The sequence below is a fragment of the Bombus terrestris genome, chromosome 3, assembly GCF_910591885.1.
Source record: "Bombus terrestris chromosome 3, iyBomTerr1.2, whole genome shotgun sequence".
In the NCBI taxonomy this organism is placed as follows: Eukaryota; Metazoa; Arthropoda; class Insecta; order Hymenoptera; family Apidae; genus Bombus; species Bombus terrestris.
This window is the reverse complement of record NC_063271.1, coordinates 4,979,430-4,996,959: the sequence shown is the minus strand read 5'-3', so window position 1 is coordinate 4,996,959 and position 17,530 is coordinate 4,979,430. Positions and strand designations below refer to the sequence as shown.

Sequence of the window (17,530 nt, the reverse complement as noted above, 5' to 3'; positions counted from 1 at the left end):
GTAGTGTGTTTAGGTTGTGTATTTGCAAGTTAAGATACAGAAGATGGTGTAGTATAACACGAAGAGTCTGACGCTCTGATGAAGACTGTTGTAAGATTCTGTTACTGCTGTTTCAAGAAGCTTCGTCTGGTTCTTATATAATAATTTTCCATCCACAGGATTTCAGTGGCTTGCGGGCTTTACACCTGACCTATCGGGTACTTAGGGTGTTTATTAGCCTCTTAATGAGCTCCGTATCGTAAGATTTATAACTTAGGAAATAGAAAATTCGAAGTTTCCCAAGAAAGATAGTGCTGTGCGAGTCATAAGCGGTCAGCCACTCCAAATCTCGAACAGCAATTATCTAATGTATTCTATTCGAAAAAGTGACGAGTTTAACGACTGTTTTCTCAGGTGATCCTAATTTAGCGAATCTAAAACTACTAAATTAGCGAACCTACAGGTACAACATAAATTGGCCTTGTTCGCTGATACGTCGAGTTCCGATCTTTAAGCTCTTCCTCTGTATCACAAACATACACTTTTAACGAAAAATTAGCGTACAGTATGAATACTGATCTTAAGCATGCAATTAGCTGTGAAGATGATTTAACATATCGTTGCTTGTTAATACAGCGAATGACTATTCAAACACTCTGATGATCTTTGCGAAACGTATGCTTAATAATAATAATTAATATCTTAGAAACATTATGCACATGTTCAGACGCTTTAAACGTATCTAGCTGGCGATCGTTGGAATACTTTCGCGAGCCACTGCGTACAATAAAAATACCTCGTTGCGTATGTACGAAGTTGTTAGGTTATCGAACCGTTGTAAAAAATGAGTCTGACTGGGAAAATAGTCAGACTGGGAAAATGACAGCTACCGATGATACTAGACCAGAGCTAGATCACGCAGAGGAACCTTTTTTTGGGTAAACGGATCGAGCGGCTCTGGGTTTAACAAACTCGGTCTGGTTTCAAGTTACGTAAGCCATCAGGGATCCGCGAATCGCCGGAAAAGATTACCAGACGTAGTCGGTTGAAATAACTTTGGCGATCGGCCAGCGAAAAAAATATCGGCTCGACGATTGTTGTGCGCGTGTCCGTTTGCACGTTTCGACGGCGCGACGTTACCTCGCGACGAAACACGGTCACGTTCACGGTCGTGCGTGCCCAATGAATACGTCGGGATTCATAAATTTCTACGAGACAGTCGTGAATCTCCTAACGTTTGATTCCCCTGACCGGTATAACATAGGAAAAAATACAAATCGTTGCGTTGTTTAGAACGATGTTAAAGTTAGTTCAGCAAAGTAATAAAATAGCAAGCTTCCTGTAAAGAAACTGGGTCAGTCGGGGGTGCAAGCGTTTTAGCCTTGAGACTCTTCTCTGCGAATTTTTCTTTGTATCAAATAACGTTAGAAATATTCGACGTAAGGAACGAGTACGTACAAGATCGCAGAGATATCGATAAGTATCCTTTCTCCTTTTTCTCTTCTCGAAATTTGTATTTTTAATAAAAGCGTAAATTTTGTCGGGTGAAGGAGGATATTCTTCGTTACCGAATATCTGAGGTACTCTGATATGATACGACACGACTGGAATTTCATTTGCGAAATTCTCACGTCATGCTAATTGTAAGTATCTATATATTCGCGTGAATATAAAGACGATCACGTTGGAATGTTAGCTTGGTGGTTCTATCGTTAATTAATCGGAACACCAACTCGCATAAGGAGTTCCACTATAAAAGATCCCAAAGGAAGTTGGTAAAGTCGAATTCTAAACAGTCTGAAGAATCCTATTATTACGTGTTTACGTACATTGAACCTGAAAGGATCTTAACCTACTGCGCGTTTCCATAATCGTATTCCGAGAAACCTTTGACGTAGCGCTAACATAGAGAAGCTATGACGTAGCGGCACACGTTTTCACGAACCAAGCCTAGCAAACCTCCGACATACCGCTGTCGATACTATTTTCACTAGCCAGCCGTAGAAAGCTTCTGACGTACGACCACGTCCGGCCGGACCAAACCATCTTCTATACAAACTCAATTTCTTTTTCCAATTCGAATAAGTTCTCCTAATTGAAGTTTCTTGTCGTGGACAAAATTGTCGTTGTATCGAAATACGAAACATAGCCTGTAGCCTATTTTTGGGAAGCTTATTGCTTTCGCCTACAAATTCGTAGGAATTTTTCTCTTATTAATTTTCAACGAGATTCACGTCAGACTCGATAAATGAGAGAATGGTATACTGTGAATGCCGAATCGTTGTACGCTATATAAAAGTTTCGTACGCTATGTCAGAATTTCACGTGACGATATTACGTATATGATCCTGTTATCGAAAGGTAAATGAGTATTAACGAAAAACAATTTTAACGCGACCATAAGTCGGCAGGCGTTTCTCCAGCGAACAACCCAACCGGTAAAACCGTTAATCCAATGAGCAGGCCAACCAACTGATCGCGAGGATCAGGGACACCGCGTTTATCGCTAAATCGAGGAAATACCGTAGAAACGGCCGACTACGCTCGAACACCGTTCTCCAAGAATCCGCGATTAGGGTACAGGGTTGGTTAAACGACTATTCATCTTATGTGTTTACTACACAGTAGAGTTCGATTTACGCGAATCTCTCGACAAACAGTGTGTGTAACCGGAGATGGGTGATTCACGATTTTTCATTCAAGTAATTACGTTTAGATCGGTGGATTAGCGTTAATATTACAATTTGTTTCGAGTAAATAAAATTCTACTGTACTTTGACGCTGCAAATGCGAAACCATCGAAAACGACTGGTGTCTGATCTTCTACTTTAGCGATTAATAAAAGCATGCGTGATTGGTGATTATTATAATAACAGAATATGTACGATCAATTTTCGGTGGTAGTCAGTGACAAAATATTTTTGTGAACGAATTTTGACGATGGAATACGGTGAATTTCTGTGATAGACGATACAGTGGATCTTAGTCAGAGAATATAGAAAATTTGAGTAAAATGTTTGGAGTTGACATAAATGTAATTTACGCGAACCGAACTTTATCGTTGTCGTATAGTAGTGGAACTTCAAAAGCATAAAGATTGTATCGTGAAGTATTGCCACAGAGAAATTGGTGCGATATTCGAATTTTATTGCAATTGTCTATAGTTTGATCTTAACGTACTAACATCTGCTGTCTCCGTTGCAAAAATTCTGCGACGTAAATTGGAATACCGAGGACAGCGAACATGTACAAATCCGAAGAAGACAAAATTTCGTATTACCTTGGTATGCAGGCCCGAGAAGAAAGTGCGTCGCGGCGCGGAGTACGACGACATGTTGATCTTGTTGACGACCATTGTCATGGCAGCACGAAAGCGTGTTCCTTCGTTCGATCGATTTCTTTCGTTATCTCGGCTTTCAATTGGCACGCAACTCCTCGTTCCGTGCCAGCGTCGATGGTCTCTCACTCATTCGAACAGTCCACGCGTCTGTGTGTGTCCATATGTACCAACCAACAACCCCGAATAATCACTATCTTCTTTCTCTCACATAATCGAATAACATAAACGAGCTCTAAAAACGCGTTTTATCCAACGTGCTTCTCTCTCTCATCTTTCCATTATTCTTAACTGAAATATCCAAATAAAATTCACTTTTATATAGAGAGAACGTAAGCCCGTATCCAACAAGTACCCTATCTTTCATAAGAATTAAATACTTTTCTGCCACTGGATACACGGGAATACGATTCAAAACATGAACTACTTTGAGAACAGCGCAATGTAAGAGACACGAAATATCGTAGAGAAGCAAAAACCCAAAGTGAGAACACAACCGAGATGAAGTTCGCGCGGTACTGACGGCGGCGCGCGGCGCAGCGCGGTATATAGTCTCCCCACCACTCGGTCGCGCGACCAATCGGAATGCGGTCCGGGCGCGCGCCAACTCGGCGGGTAGATACGAATAGTGGTGGCGTATCTGGATGTGCGGCAGTCTCGCCGTGACCTTCGAACTTGGAGGGCTGTGTCTAGCGCGATGCAAAACAGCCATGAGAAGGGATAGAGTGCCGATCATTGGAGGCTGTTGGATGGAAACGATATGAGAAGAGTAGTGGTAGGGCAAGAAGGCTGGAATATACTCGAACTACAAGTTCGAACGACCAGTGACTGTTTCCATGGATCCCTGCGTGTCGCAGATTTTGGATTAAAAGCTATTTTTTTAGGGGTGTCGACCATATCTAAGTTGGCACAGTGGTAGAAGAATCATTGAAATTTTGTTGATGTCGCTATGAAAAAAGGTCTCGCGTCGATCGAATAATATTTCGATTCATTTCGCGTTCGCACGCGATATCGTGTACGAAGATTACGATAAAAGCGCGATAAATGTACGTTTATTGATCTTGTGATAATAATGTCATTCTAAGATGAAACAAAATTTGTAATCTTAATATGCCGTGATTGAAAATGAAAATAATCTGATAGGTTGGAAGAATGTCTTTTAAAAATAGCTGAAGATAAGTTGACAATGTTTTACAGAGGCCAAGGGCATGATTATTAACGTCGTTACGCCAATTTAACGTGATTAATATTAGCGTGGATAACTAATGCCACTAACATTTTCCAACTGTTCAAAAAAGTAGGAAAAACACATATCCAATCTAAAAATCAAATGGACAGACAGCTTCAACGTGGAATTGCTTAACAATATATCGAATTTTAAATTTGTTTCTACGCAAAAGTCAGGAAATGTGACTTATCGTGTTTTTCACCTGTGGCAATCTTTTAATACGCCAATCGTTTCTTTCTTTTAATTTCATTGCTCATATAATACGATGATCAAAGTATCGTCAGAATTCGCTAATATCATCAAAAAGATTTTTTATTAACCGAAAGTTTTTTTACAAGAAGGAAATGTTAATTAAACGATTCGTTCATGTACTTTGCATTTGAACGCGATATTGTATAATTGAAGCGTGCGTTTCGAATCAAGTTTTCGGGCAAGTTTTTCTTATTCAAATTTTTCTTTCTTTTTTAAAGCACGGAACGTGCTAATTCCTTTAGAACCAAGATTCAGTCCTTGTTCTTTGTGCGAATTCAAATAAAACGAGTATCTTAAACAGTTTCAATATTTGATTTTGAGTGGCTCGCGGGCCGGTTTCTACGTCAGCGTGGGTTTTGGCACATCTCGCGAATCCTTCGTGGCGGATGCATAAATTCGGCTGTATTACCGCACACAGGGTAATAAATACGCTGCACGTTTCGACTCCAACGTTTCTGCTATATTTTATTTAAAAGCGTGTCATTATTTCGTCGCGTTACATCACTTTAAAACTGACACAAAGTTGTTAACACATTTTCATAGGATGCTTTAGATTAATTCGCTTCCTTCTATCAATAATTATTACAAATTATTAATAAATATGCGAACATCGATAAAACGAAATATTCAACTTCGATCCTATAAAAATTCTCAGACGGATAATTCTATCCTCTCGACATTCCATTAAAATTGAAGATAAATCACAAAGTACGCCTAGTTCTCGTTGCATCAAGCTAATGACAGAATAATGTGTTTGTACACGGAAATGTTCAAAAGCCGGAAGCCTCGATGACTAGGAGAAGGACAGGTTCGTCGTTCGAAAGTTACGATTTCTAACTCTAAAAATTTACATGGAAACTACCAGGTCGACGACGAATAGAGCGGAAAAAATACACTTCGCCCATGAATACTTCCATCTCGTTACGGATCACGTAATTGATAGCCGTGCGTCACAGGCCGCGAAGTAGAACCGTCACCTTGCCAACAGCGATTCTGGCTGTTGATTCTCCTCGATGATTAGCCGCGACTTCCACCGGGTACCAGGTCTGTAATTTTCTGTGGCAACTTGTGCACGCGGTATGCAAACGAATGCCACCGCCTGGGAACTCGAGAATCTTCGCATCTCTCCAAGCCCTGCAACGTTTTCTATTTGCAACTATGAATGCTCGATACACTCGGTTACAATGTTCAGTATCAAAGATTGCAAACGACTTTCGACGCAGAAAAGTCTAAGAATGACACAATACTGTAATTATCGATGATCGAAGTATGAAATTTATAGCAAAGATACGAAAGTTTCAAATATCTGGAAGAACCGGAAAATCAAACGTTTGGAAGAAAAAGTTGCTCGTTGGCAAAGGTTCGACGAATCCTTCGCGAAAAGGGCGCCATCAGGTCGGAAAAATCTCGACTTCTGACATTGGCGCGGAACAGCTGCCCCGGTGTAGCTGTGAAGTGGGAATGCTTAAAGGGGTCAAGAACCGACGATGACGAAAACCACGATTGTCACTTTCTTGGTAAAAATCCGGAAAGAAATAAACCAGGAAAAATATGGAAAACGGAGCAACTAGGATTCTGTAGAAACGTGAATCGAAATCTTAAATTTAGATTATGCGGTATCGTGGCGATAACGTAGACAAACGCGTAATTTAATCGCCATTTGCGATAGTATCAAGCATTTCTTACCATTTTTGAAGAAATTTGTCACATTTTTAAATTACACAAGAAGTAAAAGAATGTGTTGAATTTCATTTTTTACTTTTATGCGATTATCAAACGTGTCGTTTTATCGTGATCGCGACGTTATCGAAAATGTATCACCATTTCTAAGAAATATGTAAAATATGTATTTAATGTTTCAAGTTAGCGAGTAAAGCAGACGATAAACATTTAGCGGAATGTTTAATAATAAACTGGAAGAACGAGTATCGAAGCTGTTTGTTTCTGGGGAACGTGGTCGAGGAACACGTCGCCTTAGTGTTTCTTTTCATAGTATCGTATAAGTTGACTCACGATCAGTGGGTCATACAAACCGGAAGCGAACGATCGGTCCATTAAACGGAAATGCTGAGAACCGCGTACGAATTTAACTCGTTTCCTTGAATCAAAGTCGTTCGGAGCCTGGTTTTTATTCCAGAATCCGGGCATTCGGCAGATCTTTCGCTTCTTTGAAAAAGAGGAAACCTTGAAACTGTGGAGATAATGACTTTTCTATTTTGAGGACGATCTGTAGAAGAAACTCGGAGCTTCGCAGGAATATACGAATTATTAGATACTATCGTCTTAATAAAATACACAAAAGCATTTTCAAATTTTAAGTCAAACAAATTTCATAATTTCTGTTGTCGTTATTAATAACTTTTATACATATTTTATATAAAATTTCCAACACTAAAGTTACGTACATCTAAATATATATCTCAATAATCGCTATAACATTTCTAATTAAAATAGTACGATGTTCTTATTTCCTATGGCGATAAAAATTAATATTAATTCCACGAGAAAGTCTGCAAATTTTCAATAATCGTAAGAGCAAAAATTCTATTGTCCGCTCCTGATAAATTTACTAGTTTCACTAATTTTAATAAATTTGACAATTTGATAAATTTGTTGATCCTAACGTTAAAAGAAATTCGTCAAAAACTGAGAATACTGGTGAATTATCGGTCGAAATTATTCGACGACAACTATTTCGACAGAGCGATTCCCTCGGGGGCGCTGTTTCATCGGTTCGCCGTGAACTTTGACACGGTAAATCAGGAGCAGGCGTCGGTGAATCGTGCTCGCCCGCGTCCCGACGCCATTAATTTCGCTCGGAGCACGATGATGGAGCCTGGGGGTTCCTATTTGTGACCACGCGAAAAGAAAACGACCTGAACGCTTCAGAGGGATCGCAGAAGGGAAAAGAAACGAGGGTACGTGAACAGGCATCGGCGTCAAGGAGTCGCGTGTAAATTTATCTTCAAGCGAGTTGTACGCGAGCCTTTCTTCGTACGCCGAACTTTCTGTCGATTCTCGACCTTTCACGAGCTCCAACAACTTTACCGAGTTCGTTGGCCATGGTTACACCCTTCATCAAAATTTTATCCAAACAGCATACTTCGAACATTTTCCGACGAATGATCTACACAATTATATATTGTAGGATCTTACTACAAGTAGTTTATTTAAAATGGATTAAACAGGTGTCGGTTAAACAGGAAACGATGGTTGTCTAACGTGAACTAAATACAATAACGTATTATAATTGAGACAACTAAATAGTTAATTTGCAATTCTCGTCATCACGATTCCAACGCTCTCTCTCACGTGGACCACACTCCCTCGAAAACGCAATTCGCGCTCTCTGATTTCTCAACTAAAACTCTCCGACTTCTCAACTGATACTGACTGTTAATTCGTCTTCCTCCCTTAGCATCACTTTGCCTTTTCTCTTAGCTCCACCACGCACGTGTTGCGCAACCGCTCGTGGCCAGGGTCACGCAGGCCTCTTCCACCTAACTATTCGATCGAAGGACCGACGATATGGTTTATGGTTCGGCAGGTATCTCTTAGGCCTTTTGTCCACGATATTACAATATTATACATATTACATAATCACACGCTCGTATCTCTGGAATTCCTCTAAAATTGAATCGATCAGAGATTTACGATTTAGCGTGCCGATTATGTAAAGCAAAGACACTTTAGAGATTTTATGCTGAACGTTCAATAAAATCGTTGAATTTGATTCCGCGGTGATCTCCGTTTGTTGTGAGCGGATAATAAATTTTCATACTTGGACTTTTCCACGTACAAATATTTCCATACGTTTCCTAAAATTCTGATATTTTCGTAGAAATATCTCTTAAAATAGAAAACCTGTATCGGTTGTCGTAACGTTATCGTCATTGAAGATACACTAAGTAATTTAGTATCGAAACGTGTCATCTCATATCGGAAAAAAATATCACGATTGTCGGCGACGTGATCGTTAGAAACGGTACAGTACGAGACTAGCTCCAATTAAGAGCGCAATAACAGCCTTTGGCATCGTTTCGCGGCATTCCAATTAAAATTGCAAAATCCTCATCGTGACCACAAATGTCCCTTTTGATTATTTTATCAAAGAATTCCAGTGGGGATTCCCGCCGCACTAGGCAAGTACATGGTAGCAATCGGTACAATGTGTACGGTGTACATGCACGCTCGAAGCGATCGATCAACCACGACGATTATCCTGCTGTTTGTGGCACGTAGACGTTTTCACGCGTTTGAGAAAAACGATCTTGATCGGCGTGCCGACGGAAATGGAGAGGAACAAAGAGGAAAGAAGACGAAACGATCGTTAATGACACGTAATGCGCGCTATGGACGCGAATTATCCGGCGTAACTGTCATTTGCGCCTTTTTTTCGCTCCTACTCTCCCCCTGCGACGTCCCTCGCCATGGATCCGGCTGTTTAGTTGCGCAATGCTTGTGCAATAATTACCGATGTTTGAGCAATTGACCGCCTCCGGCGCTACCGTGCGTATCACACCATGAAAATGAAAAAAGAAAACGTTCGCCAGCCGCTTCTATCGATCCTCCGAGATAAACGCGAAGTTTTGATAAACGTTCGGTAATCTCGTTAACTTGGTCGATGATTGATAAAAATTGACACGACCAGCCAGGCAATTTGATCGTATCGCTCTGTCACGGAAAATTGAATATCGATTTTTCTTGAATCGTAAATCGATGGAGACGCGATTATTCTCCGTATGGAAATTATTCGCAGGTTATCGGAGATAGGAGATTACGTTTCGTATCGGAAATTAACTGCAATTTTTCATTTTTCTTTCCTTCTTTTAAATTTAACAAGTTTCTAAAAACCTTGAGGATTTTGGGGGGTGTCAAAAGACTTGTCTGATGTTCTAACAAATTTTAAGACTATCTATAAACACTATATCTATTTGTTTAATTTTAAACAACGGCCGTTAAACAATTTTGCAAAATTACTATGAGAATTGTCAGCGATTATTAAAATTATCGTAAGAAATTATTTTAATCTTCCGTAATCGGTATCTTTCCTTCTTTACAATTTTCATCAATGTTCTTCGATAAATCCAGAAAAAACAACTACGTAGAAGAACCGAAAAGAAATATAGTATCCTTTTTCTGAAAAGAAAGAAAGAAAGAAAATAGAAATCCAGAAGAAGTTGCTACTTTCCAAGATTTAAATGACATGTAAAATCCTCGTGTTCTTTTTAAGTTTGCGAGGCTGTACGGCGTCGAAAGTGTCGCGCCAAAAATACGGGTGAAAATGGCCGATTTAGCTGGAAGATTGAGTAGCCGGAGTGACTAACGTCTTCTCGGTTAATGGTTCAATTGTTCGGTTCGCTTGGCGAAATTTAGCGAGGATACACGCGAAAGGGACTGGAGAGCTCGCGTGCCATTCGCGCGTGAATTTCTCGCATCGGTCGCGTGACAAATTGCCTCGTTAATTCGATCAGCGCGATTCAATTTATTCACTCTGATCGCGGCTGATTTTCCGCTAATCTCGCGCCATTTCGTAGACGTCACTCCAATCATTTGTTACGGTGTACACTGTGATCTACCACGTGGAAATAATATTTTCATGATTTTTCATACCTTCTGCACAAGGTGTATTTTTATCAACATACCGCGATATATCAACAGTTCGAGAACGACAGGAAAGAATGCAGCAGGATTAACCGTACGAGCGGACCGTGATAAATAATTCGCTAATTTTTTATCTTTTGTCAAATCAATTACAGAAGATACTTTTTAGGCGAAAACATCATCCGCGATAAATATACCTACGGTAACCTGGTTTTTTTCTTTTTCGATTAAATATCCCAACAGTCTGACAAAAAACAACTCGATAAAAATAACAAACAGCCACCATCTGCCTATCAAAATGCCAAAAGCAAATTAAATCTTTCTGTAAATCATAATAACCCACGTTTAAACATAAAGATTGACTAACGACGCCTACTAATTTGCCTAGTAACCGGTTCCAGTAGTTGGAGGAAAAATTGGGCGAACATAACGAACGATATATTTAACGTATAAACGAGGATTAAAGATTGTGTGCAACGGTGTAACACATTCGAAGGGAATACCTTGTTTTGACGGTCGTTTGGCGAACGTTTCCCGTTGGCGAATCACGATTAAAAAATTGGCAGCGAGACAGGTGCGTAATATAACCTCTAGAGCCCGCGGTGTCGGTTGGAATGCTGCCAAAGTTACGCAAACGCGTTGCCAACGACAGCGAATATTCAAGTATGATCCGGCTCTGCCAAAACGCGCAAAGAATGGAATCCATGGTCGGCGAAAAAAACAGGCCTCCGCTATTTGAATTATTCGAAACACGATGGAAACTCTACGATAAGCGTTTAAAAGCACTTGCAGTTTTACGAGGTAAGGGATATCATATATTTAAGAAAAAATTTCGAAAAGTATTACTGCTTTTATATCGAGTTGATCTTCGAATGTTGTAGAACGTCCCTATATAGATAAATATAACGCAACGTATGTGTAAAAATTACTGCGAATAAATAGAACATCTGTTGACGTTTTCAACGAATCATTTTTTATTTTTTGCATTTAATGAACGTTAAAAATCGTGGCGTTCGATCAACAAGATAAATAACTTATCGCATTTTCACAATTAGTAGTCTACTGCAAACTGTAATTATTTTCAAAACATTTTCTTCGATCAAAAGACAATTTCCATGTTGAAGTTCATCACGTAATCAAACAATTCGCTGTTTGTCGATCAAAGTTTCACATCATTCATGGTGAAATAAAAAATGAATAAAAGTTGAAGAATACGATTTCATAAGAAAGTGTAGATCGCAAATTCTTCTTCTTTATTCTCCTCGTTTTCATCTTCGATTTCCTCTTCTCCGTAATACTCCTCCTCTTCCTCCTCCTCCTCCTCTTCTTCTTCGAACATCTCGAGAATAACATCTTCAGCACCCTCGGGGAAGTACTCGTCTATCATCGCTTGCGCCTTTTCATCGTCTTCAGTGACGAAATACGGCTCGATGCTCGCGAATGACAAAAAAGCATCGTCGCTGATCCTCCGGAGGATTATTACGAATATCTCGTTACCAGTTTGATATTTTGCCTGCGTCAATGTTCTTCGTTTAATATTTAATCATGCAATATTTTATATCGTCGACGTACGTATAGCAAGAAACGAGAAAAGAAGATTTGATCTTCAACTGGCACTGGTCAAGATCGCGAGCAACCGATTCAAATTACATTCCAAGTTATATTACTTATATATCGATATTAATTTTAGAAACGAACGTTCGTATTTACGAAATACAATCGAAAATAAAATATAATATAATATAAAAAATTAGAAGCTTAATTTTATCCAAACTGTTGAGTTACTAACGAGCTAACGATATCAATTGAGAGTTAAGTAACCTTTCTTTCGAAATCTTCGGGGCTGGACGCTATTCGCCTGGCTATCGGTGGATTATCGAACTCGAACGCGCCAAAATATTCGATCGCGTCGGGGTACAATGCGCATGTTTCACGGACAACCGCGAACTTTGAATAGTAAAACTTGACGGCGCAGAAGGGAGCCGGTGGTACGGGCTCTTCGTAAGGGTGCACTAGTTCCATGTAATTGGAGAAGAGGGTCGTGTACACGTGTACCTTGCTTCTGGCCTATAGAATTGCGAGAGTAATGCGAGCTGTTGGAAAATGCATATTACTTCGCCTCGAATAAATAATCTTCGGAGGAAACCGAGGAACTCTTGTAGCCAACGTAATTAATAATACTAATAAACAGTAACTAATAAACAGTCATAAAGAAGAGTCGAGAGGTGAAAAGTTTGAAACGAAAAGTATATATAAAATGAGTGATTAATTCCTATTCGCGTATTCTAAATTTAAAAATACCTGAGGAGGCACCCAAACCGCGGGATCGGTGCGAGGAAAATCCTCCTCATCCTCGGGATCAGGTTCATGAACGTACACGTACCTCCGCATGTAAGACTCATTTAAGGAGGAAGGAGCAGCGTTAGGGTGTATCAGTGGAGTCGTGCTGGTTAACAAATGTATCAGATAATCCTCGACATCGTTGATCGCTCGCGTCGGACACCTTTTAGTCCCTTTAGGACATTCGAAGGGATAGGGTACAGGCCAATCAGGATGAGGACGTCTACCTTTCAATCTCATCGCTATCGTTCTACCGTCCATTAATCCTGACATAGAATAATCGAACAATCACGATATAAAATTAATTGTAGTTAAAGCGATGCCACCTGTGAAGTCTTGCGACGAAGACCAAATTAGATCAATGGTTTTTCGTTTCTCCCCTTTCTTCTTATTTTGGAGTTTGCAATTCTATTTTTAAACACTTCCTCGCAGCCAATGTTCCGCGTATTCCGCTAAACAAACCGTACGCTCGAAAATGTCAAGACGAAGTTTTAAGCGAAAATTTGTAGACATATGGCGTTCAGGACAATTCAGTGAAAAAGAACCTACGTATTTATAAATTCTTTTTCCACAGAGTCTTAAAAAATTCATACCGATACTATTAAACTATCGATAAATAATTAGTGAAATTCAGTAAATTATAAAACCAAAATGTAATGGCAGAGCTCTCGTATAAAATATTAATACATAAAAACAACTGTGTATAATCAATTTCGGCAAATGCGAAGGTAATAAAAAGTGAAAGTTTCGAAGGGGATATCGAAGAATTTAAAAAGTCACCTGCTACCAGTTCTTTCGTAATCTCTACGTTACTCTCAACGAACATCTTCTCGATCGTTTCCTCGTTCAATTGTACACGGAGCTCCTCGAGCACGTCGAAATTTTGTCTAAACAGCGTGTTGACTAGTTCGAGGTACGGAGGGCACTGGTACTTGTCCCTGTGTCGACCCTCTTCCTTGAACACCCAAGGATAGAAAACCAGAGCGGTGACCTCGCTCAATTCGAATATCATCTGTGCCAGGAACGTCTCGTACATCTCTCTTTCCTCAGCTTCTTTCTTGGCACGTTGTTGATCCTCCACCACTTTTCTTGTTTGCAACGGATAATTTTGCAATGAACCGCTAACCATTATCCACTAACCATACTCGTAGCAAAACTGATTACTATCGAAATAAGCTTTTATTCAGATAAAAATTACGTTTTATTTGCTAATCAACGATTAGCGTTATTTGATCTGATATTTTGTCTTCGACAAAGATATAGACATTTGTTACTCGATTTTATTCGGAAGATAATAATATGTTTCCATGACACGTGCAATTTCTACGTCAGAATGACAATATCACATATTACGATGTACAAACGTAGGTACATTCCGCTTGATATTTATTGAGCTCATAAAATATTACCGTATCGAGTTGTTTCAAAACGCATGTCTTATGTTAAATATGTTTCTTGCATATTTGAATATTTCAATATTTTGAAATTTATTTCTAGTTCTCGTATCATTACTTTCGGATACGCTTTTTTCTAACTCTCGCTAAAACAATTACTCCTCCCCTTTACGTGTTTATTGTTCTCATTTCGAATATAAAAATGCTCAAACCTTGTAGATATAATTGTTAAAAAATTATGTTGAAAGTTTCGAAAATATTATTCGAGGCTTGAGGATAATACCTGATGGCTTCCTTCTCTTGCCATTTAACCTCTTCCTCGGGTGTCCTAGTGCTCACATCCAGCACCATTTCCGGTTCCTCCTCGTTCTGCACCCTTTTGATCTCCGTTACAAGCAGTTTTCTAAGCTGTGGGCAATTAGCACCGAACACAAGGTTCACCATCTTACCGTTTTGAAGGAACATCCAGACTGGTTCGCTTCTGCCGCGAAATCGTTCGAGATCGCCGATGTAATCGTTCTTCACGATCGCGTAGTTGATCGTGTCACCTCCTATCTCTAATTTTACACTTCGCAGGGTGCTCACCATGGCGATACACGGGCCACACCATTCGGAGTAAACGTCGGCGAGAATTAAACCCTTTCGACTTAACAGCTGTTGCCAATCATCCTCGGTTTCCACTTCGACCTGCAGCTGAGTTTGCTCTTTTCTTCTCGCCATTTTACAAATACGGTATTTTTGGTAGATTTATGTGGCGGCAGTTTGTATCGAGCGTCGATAGATCGAAGCGCGCAAATGTTGTTCCGACGAATTTAGCTGTCAGTTCGTAGCAAGTTTCGATCGACAGGTTAGTATCGGGTAGGTTAATAACGTGTTTAGCATCGTTCGTAATTAGATTTGACAGGTCGGAGTAACGTAGGTTAACGTCTAGAATTATTTGCAGCTACTTTCAATTTGTAGCTACACGTACGTATTAGATCGTACTAGTTTAAGGATATTTAAATCAAATCGCGTGTACAGCTCTTGTCTAGTTTGATTTCACGGTCATTAAGCAAGTCTCTTTATGGTTCACGTATAATATATTCGAAGTAGAACTTTCGGAGACACGATAGAACGATAATTTCAGGCATTAACAGCTAGAACGAGACTGTCACGCGTTCGTAAATTGCATTTTACCATACGTAATACGTATATACGAATTACAGAGTTAAATTACACTTCACTGCAACAATTCTCCAGCATTCCCACGATTAATCGCGTTTAATTATGCCAGAAGCTTGTAATCGTCGCTTACATCAAGAAAACCATTCGTTTTCTCGTATGAACCAGACGATTGATTGGAGACGAAGGTCTGGATTAATCGTGGCCACGTGATTTATGTCTACTGACATTTCCATCGTCAACGACGGATGTGAACGATGAAGGAACTACGCGTGTTTAACGACGTGAATCTCGCATCCTGCGGACGTAAGGAGAGAAGCGCGAAGAGATCGAGGCCGACGATAACGCGTCTCGACGACGATCTTCACTTGTCGTCGCAGCGACCATCCTCTCGTTTAGTCTTACGCCCCTAATTCGCGGTCTAGCCACGATAATTAGTACGTTCGCGATCCTACATCAGCAGCTACGTTATGTGACTGACACGTCTTGTTTTTGTTCTGCCAGTAATTTGTGCTGCCTTGCGCGAGACGAGTGACGTTTGAGACGCGTGGAAAAACTCCGAGAGAAGACCGGCGAGTTTGTTGCAATTTTAGCCGGTTTTTCAGCGAACTACTAAAATGCTCTAAATAGGACGTTTAGAAGAGAAGATTTGCGTTTGCTCTTTTCAAGAGTTTCGCTATTTCTGTTTCTCCTACGTTTCTCCATTTTGTTGCTTGGACGAGTCGAACGTCGAAATGGTGAATTTTAATGGAGATTGACGCATTGCGTGACTTACAACGTCCAGTCATACTCGTCGTATAGATTTTCTAACAAATTTAACTGGAATCCAGAATTTCATCTCCGTTCTTGGAACGGAGGATTTTAAAAGTTATAAATTACGTGTAATATTTCAATAGTTTGCGATGGATATAATGTTACAACGGATAAATCACTATTACCATATGAACATGCGATTATTAGAAAAATTGCGTAATGAAAGCTATGCGAATTTGTTTTGTTCGCGATTTCGATCGATATATTTAGCTGTTCTATTAATCAAGTTTTTTGTACTTTATAACTGTGGATCTGACATAGCTACGCATAATGATGAAGTATGCGAATGCATTGTATGCGCAGTTGAATATGAATCATCTATCGATTTCCATTTAATCGAATGAATAATTAACGCTGCATTCATTATATCGATACACACATACTAACTATAATTATTCTGTAGCTAACGAAAACTAGAATGTCAAAAAATATATCAAGACAGTGCACGTGCTCGTAAATTGACCGTATTTTTACATAAAAATCCAGACACATCTGAAGAAGGTATCAGCAAGTATCAAATATTAGTAAAAATAGAAATTATACGATAAGAGGATTTTCACCTGATCGGTGGAGTTTTCGACCTGTTTGCTGAGTAGTCGGAAGCGCTTGGAATTTGCCACGGTGTGAAAACTTTGTGAGTTCAAACGAGTTCATTTGATCGAGGCGAAATTCGAGAGGCACTGCCATTACGAAATATCGAACACCGAAATTGCAACGCTTCCTGTTTTCATAAGGAGAAAAACAAATATTTCGAAATATTAAAATCATTTTTATTCTAGTAATAATAATAATTGTATCCTGTACCTTGTATCCGTAATAGAAATCTATAGTAATTTATAATAATTTACGATAGAAGATATACAGTTGAAATAAAATCGAAGGAAGAATTGTTCCATTTTTAGAAAATACAGTTTCTAAGAAGAATATTTGTTAACTCGATATAAAATTCGCAAGTGCCATTGCAAATTATTTTTTAACTGAAAGCTACATCGTATTACAGACGCGTTTGTAAAAATGTCATATCTATAATTGTTCTTCGATATTTGCATTTAATAACGGACATAGAAAATAACACGAAATTATATAACGATCAGAAAACAAGCATAGAGTTACGAAAACAAAGAAGATACAACTAACCGCGGTTAATTTCTTCAGTTTCAGGCGACATCGAAGCCGCTTTGGCTGCACTTATCTCGCGACTCATCCGCGGAAGAAAATTGCGTAATTGGAGTCGCGATACGCTCCATCCGGTCCGATGTTCCGCGAATAACGTCGTCCAATTCGCGGTTCGAGTTCGAGAAAACACAACAATGTTTCTAGATACGAAATAAATAATTCTTTCCAATCGAATCATCCTTCGTTCGTTGCTTTTCAAACGTACACACAATCCTAAATATAATACTTTGTAATAGCACGATTTAA

At 39.4% G+C, this 17,530-nt stretch overlaps 2 protein-coding genes across 4 annotated transcripts in view; both read right to left on the bottom strand.

Moving 5' to 3' along the window:
* Window positions 1-17,530, bottom strand: part of LOC100651791 (NAD(+) hydrolase sarm1) — a 139,365-nt gene that overhangs the window by 67,266 nt on the left and 54,569 nt on the right. The window contains exon 1 of one of the 3 annotated variants that reach the window (XM_012320598.3): window positions 3,260-3,845. The exons of the other annotated variants lie outside the window; for them this stretch is intronic. Coding sequence (XP_012175988.2) covers window positions 3,260-3,340 — 81 coding nt within the window. The 5' untranslated portion in view covers window positions 3,341-3,845. Of the gene's footprint in view, window positions 1-3,259; window positions 3,846-17,530 lie in introns of those variants that run through there. 3 annotated transcript variants of the gene reach the window in all.
* On the bottom strand, window positions 11,412-15,122 carry LOC110119188. Its single transcript, XM_020862596.2, has 5 exons — window positions 14,418-15,122; window positions 13,521-13,828; window positions 12,702-13,006; window positions 12,222-12,467; window positions 11,412-11,913 (listed from the first exon to the last, which is right to left on the bottom strand). Exons 1-5 carry the CDS (start codon window positions 14,852-14,854, stop codon window positions 11,620-11,622), a joined length of 1,590 nt encoding a protein of 529 aa, XP_020718255.2. The 5' UTR covers window positions 14,855-15,122; the 3' UTR covers window positions 11,412-11,619.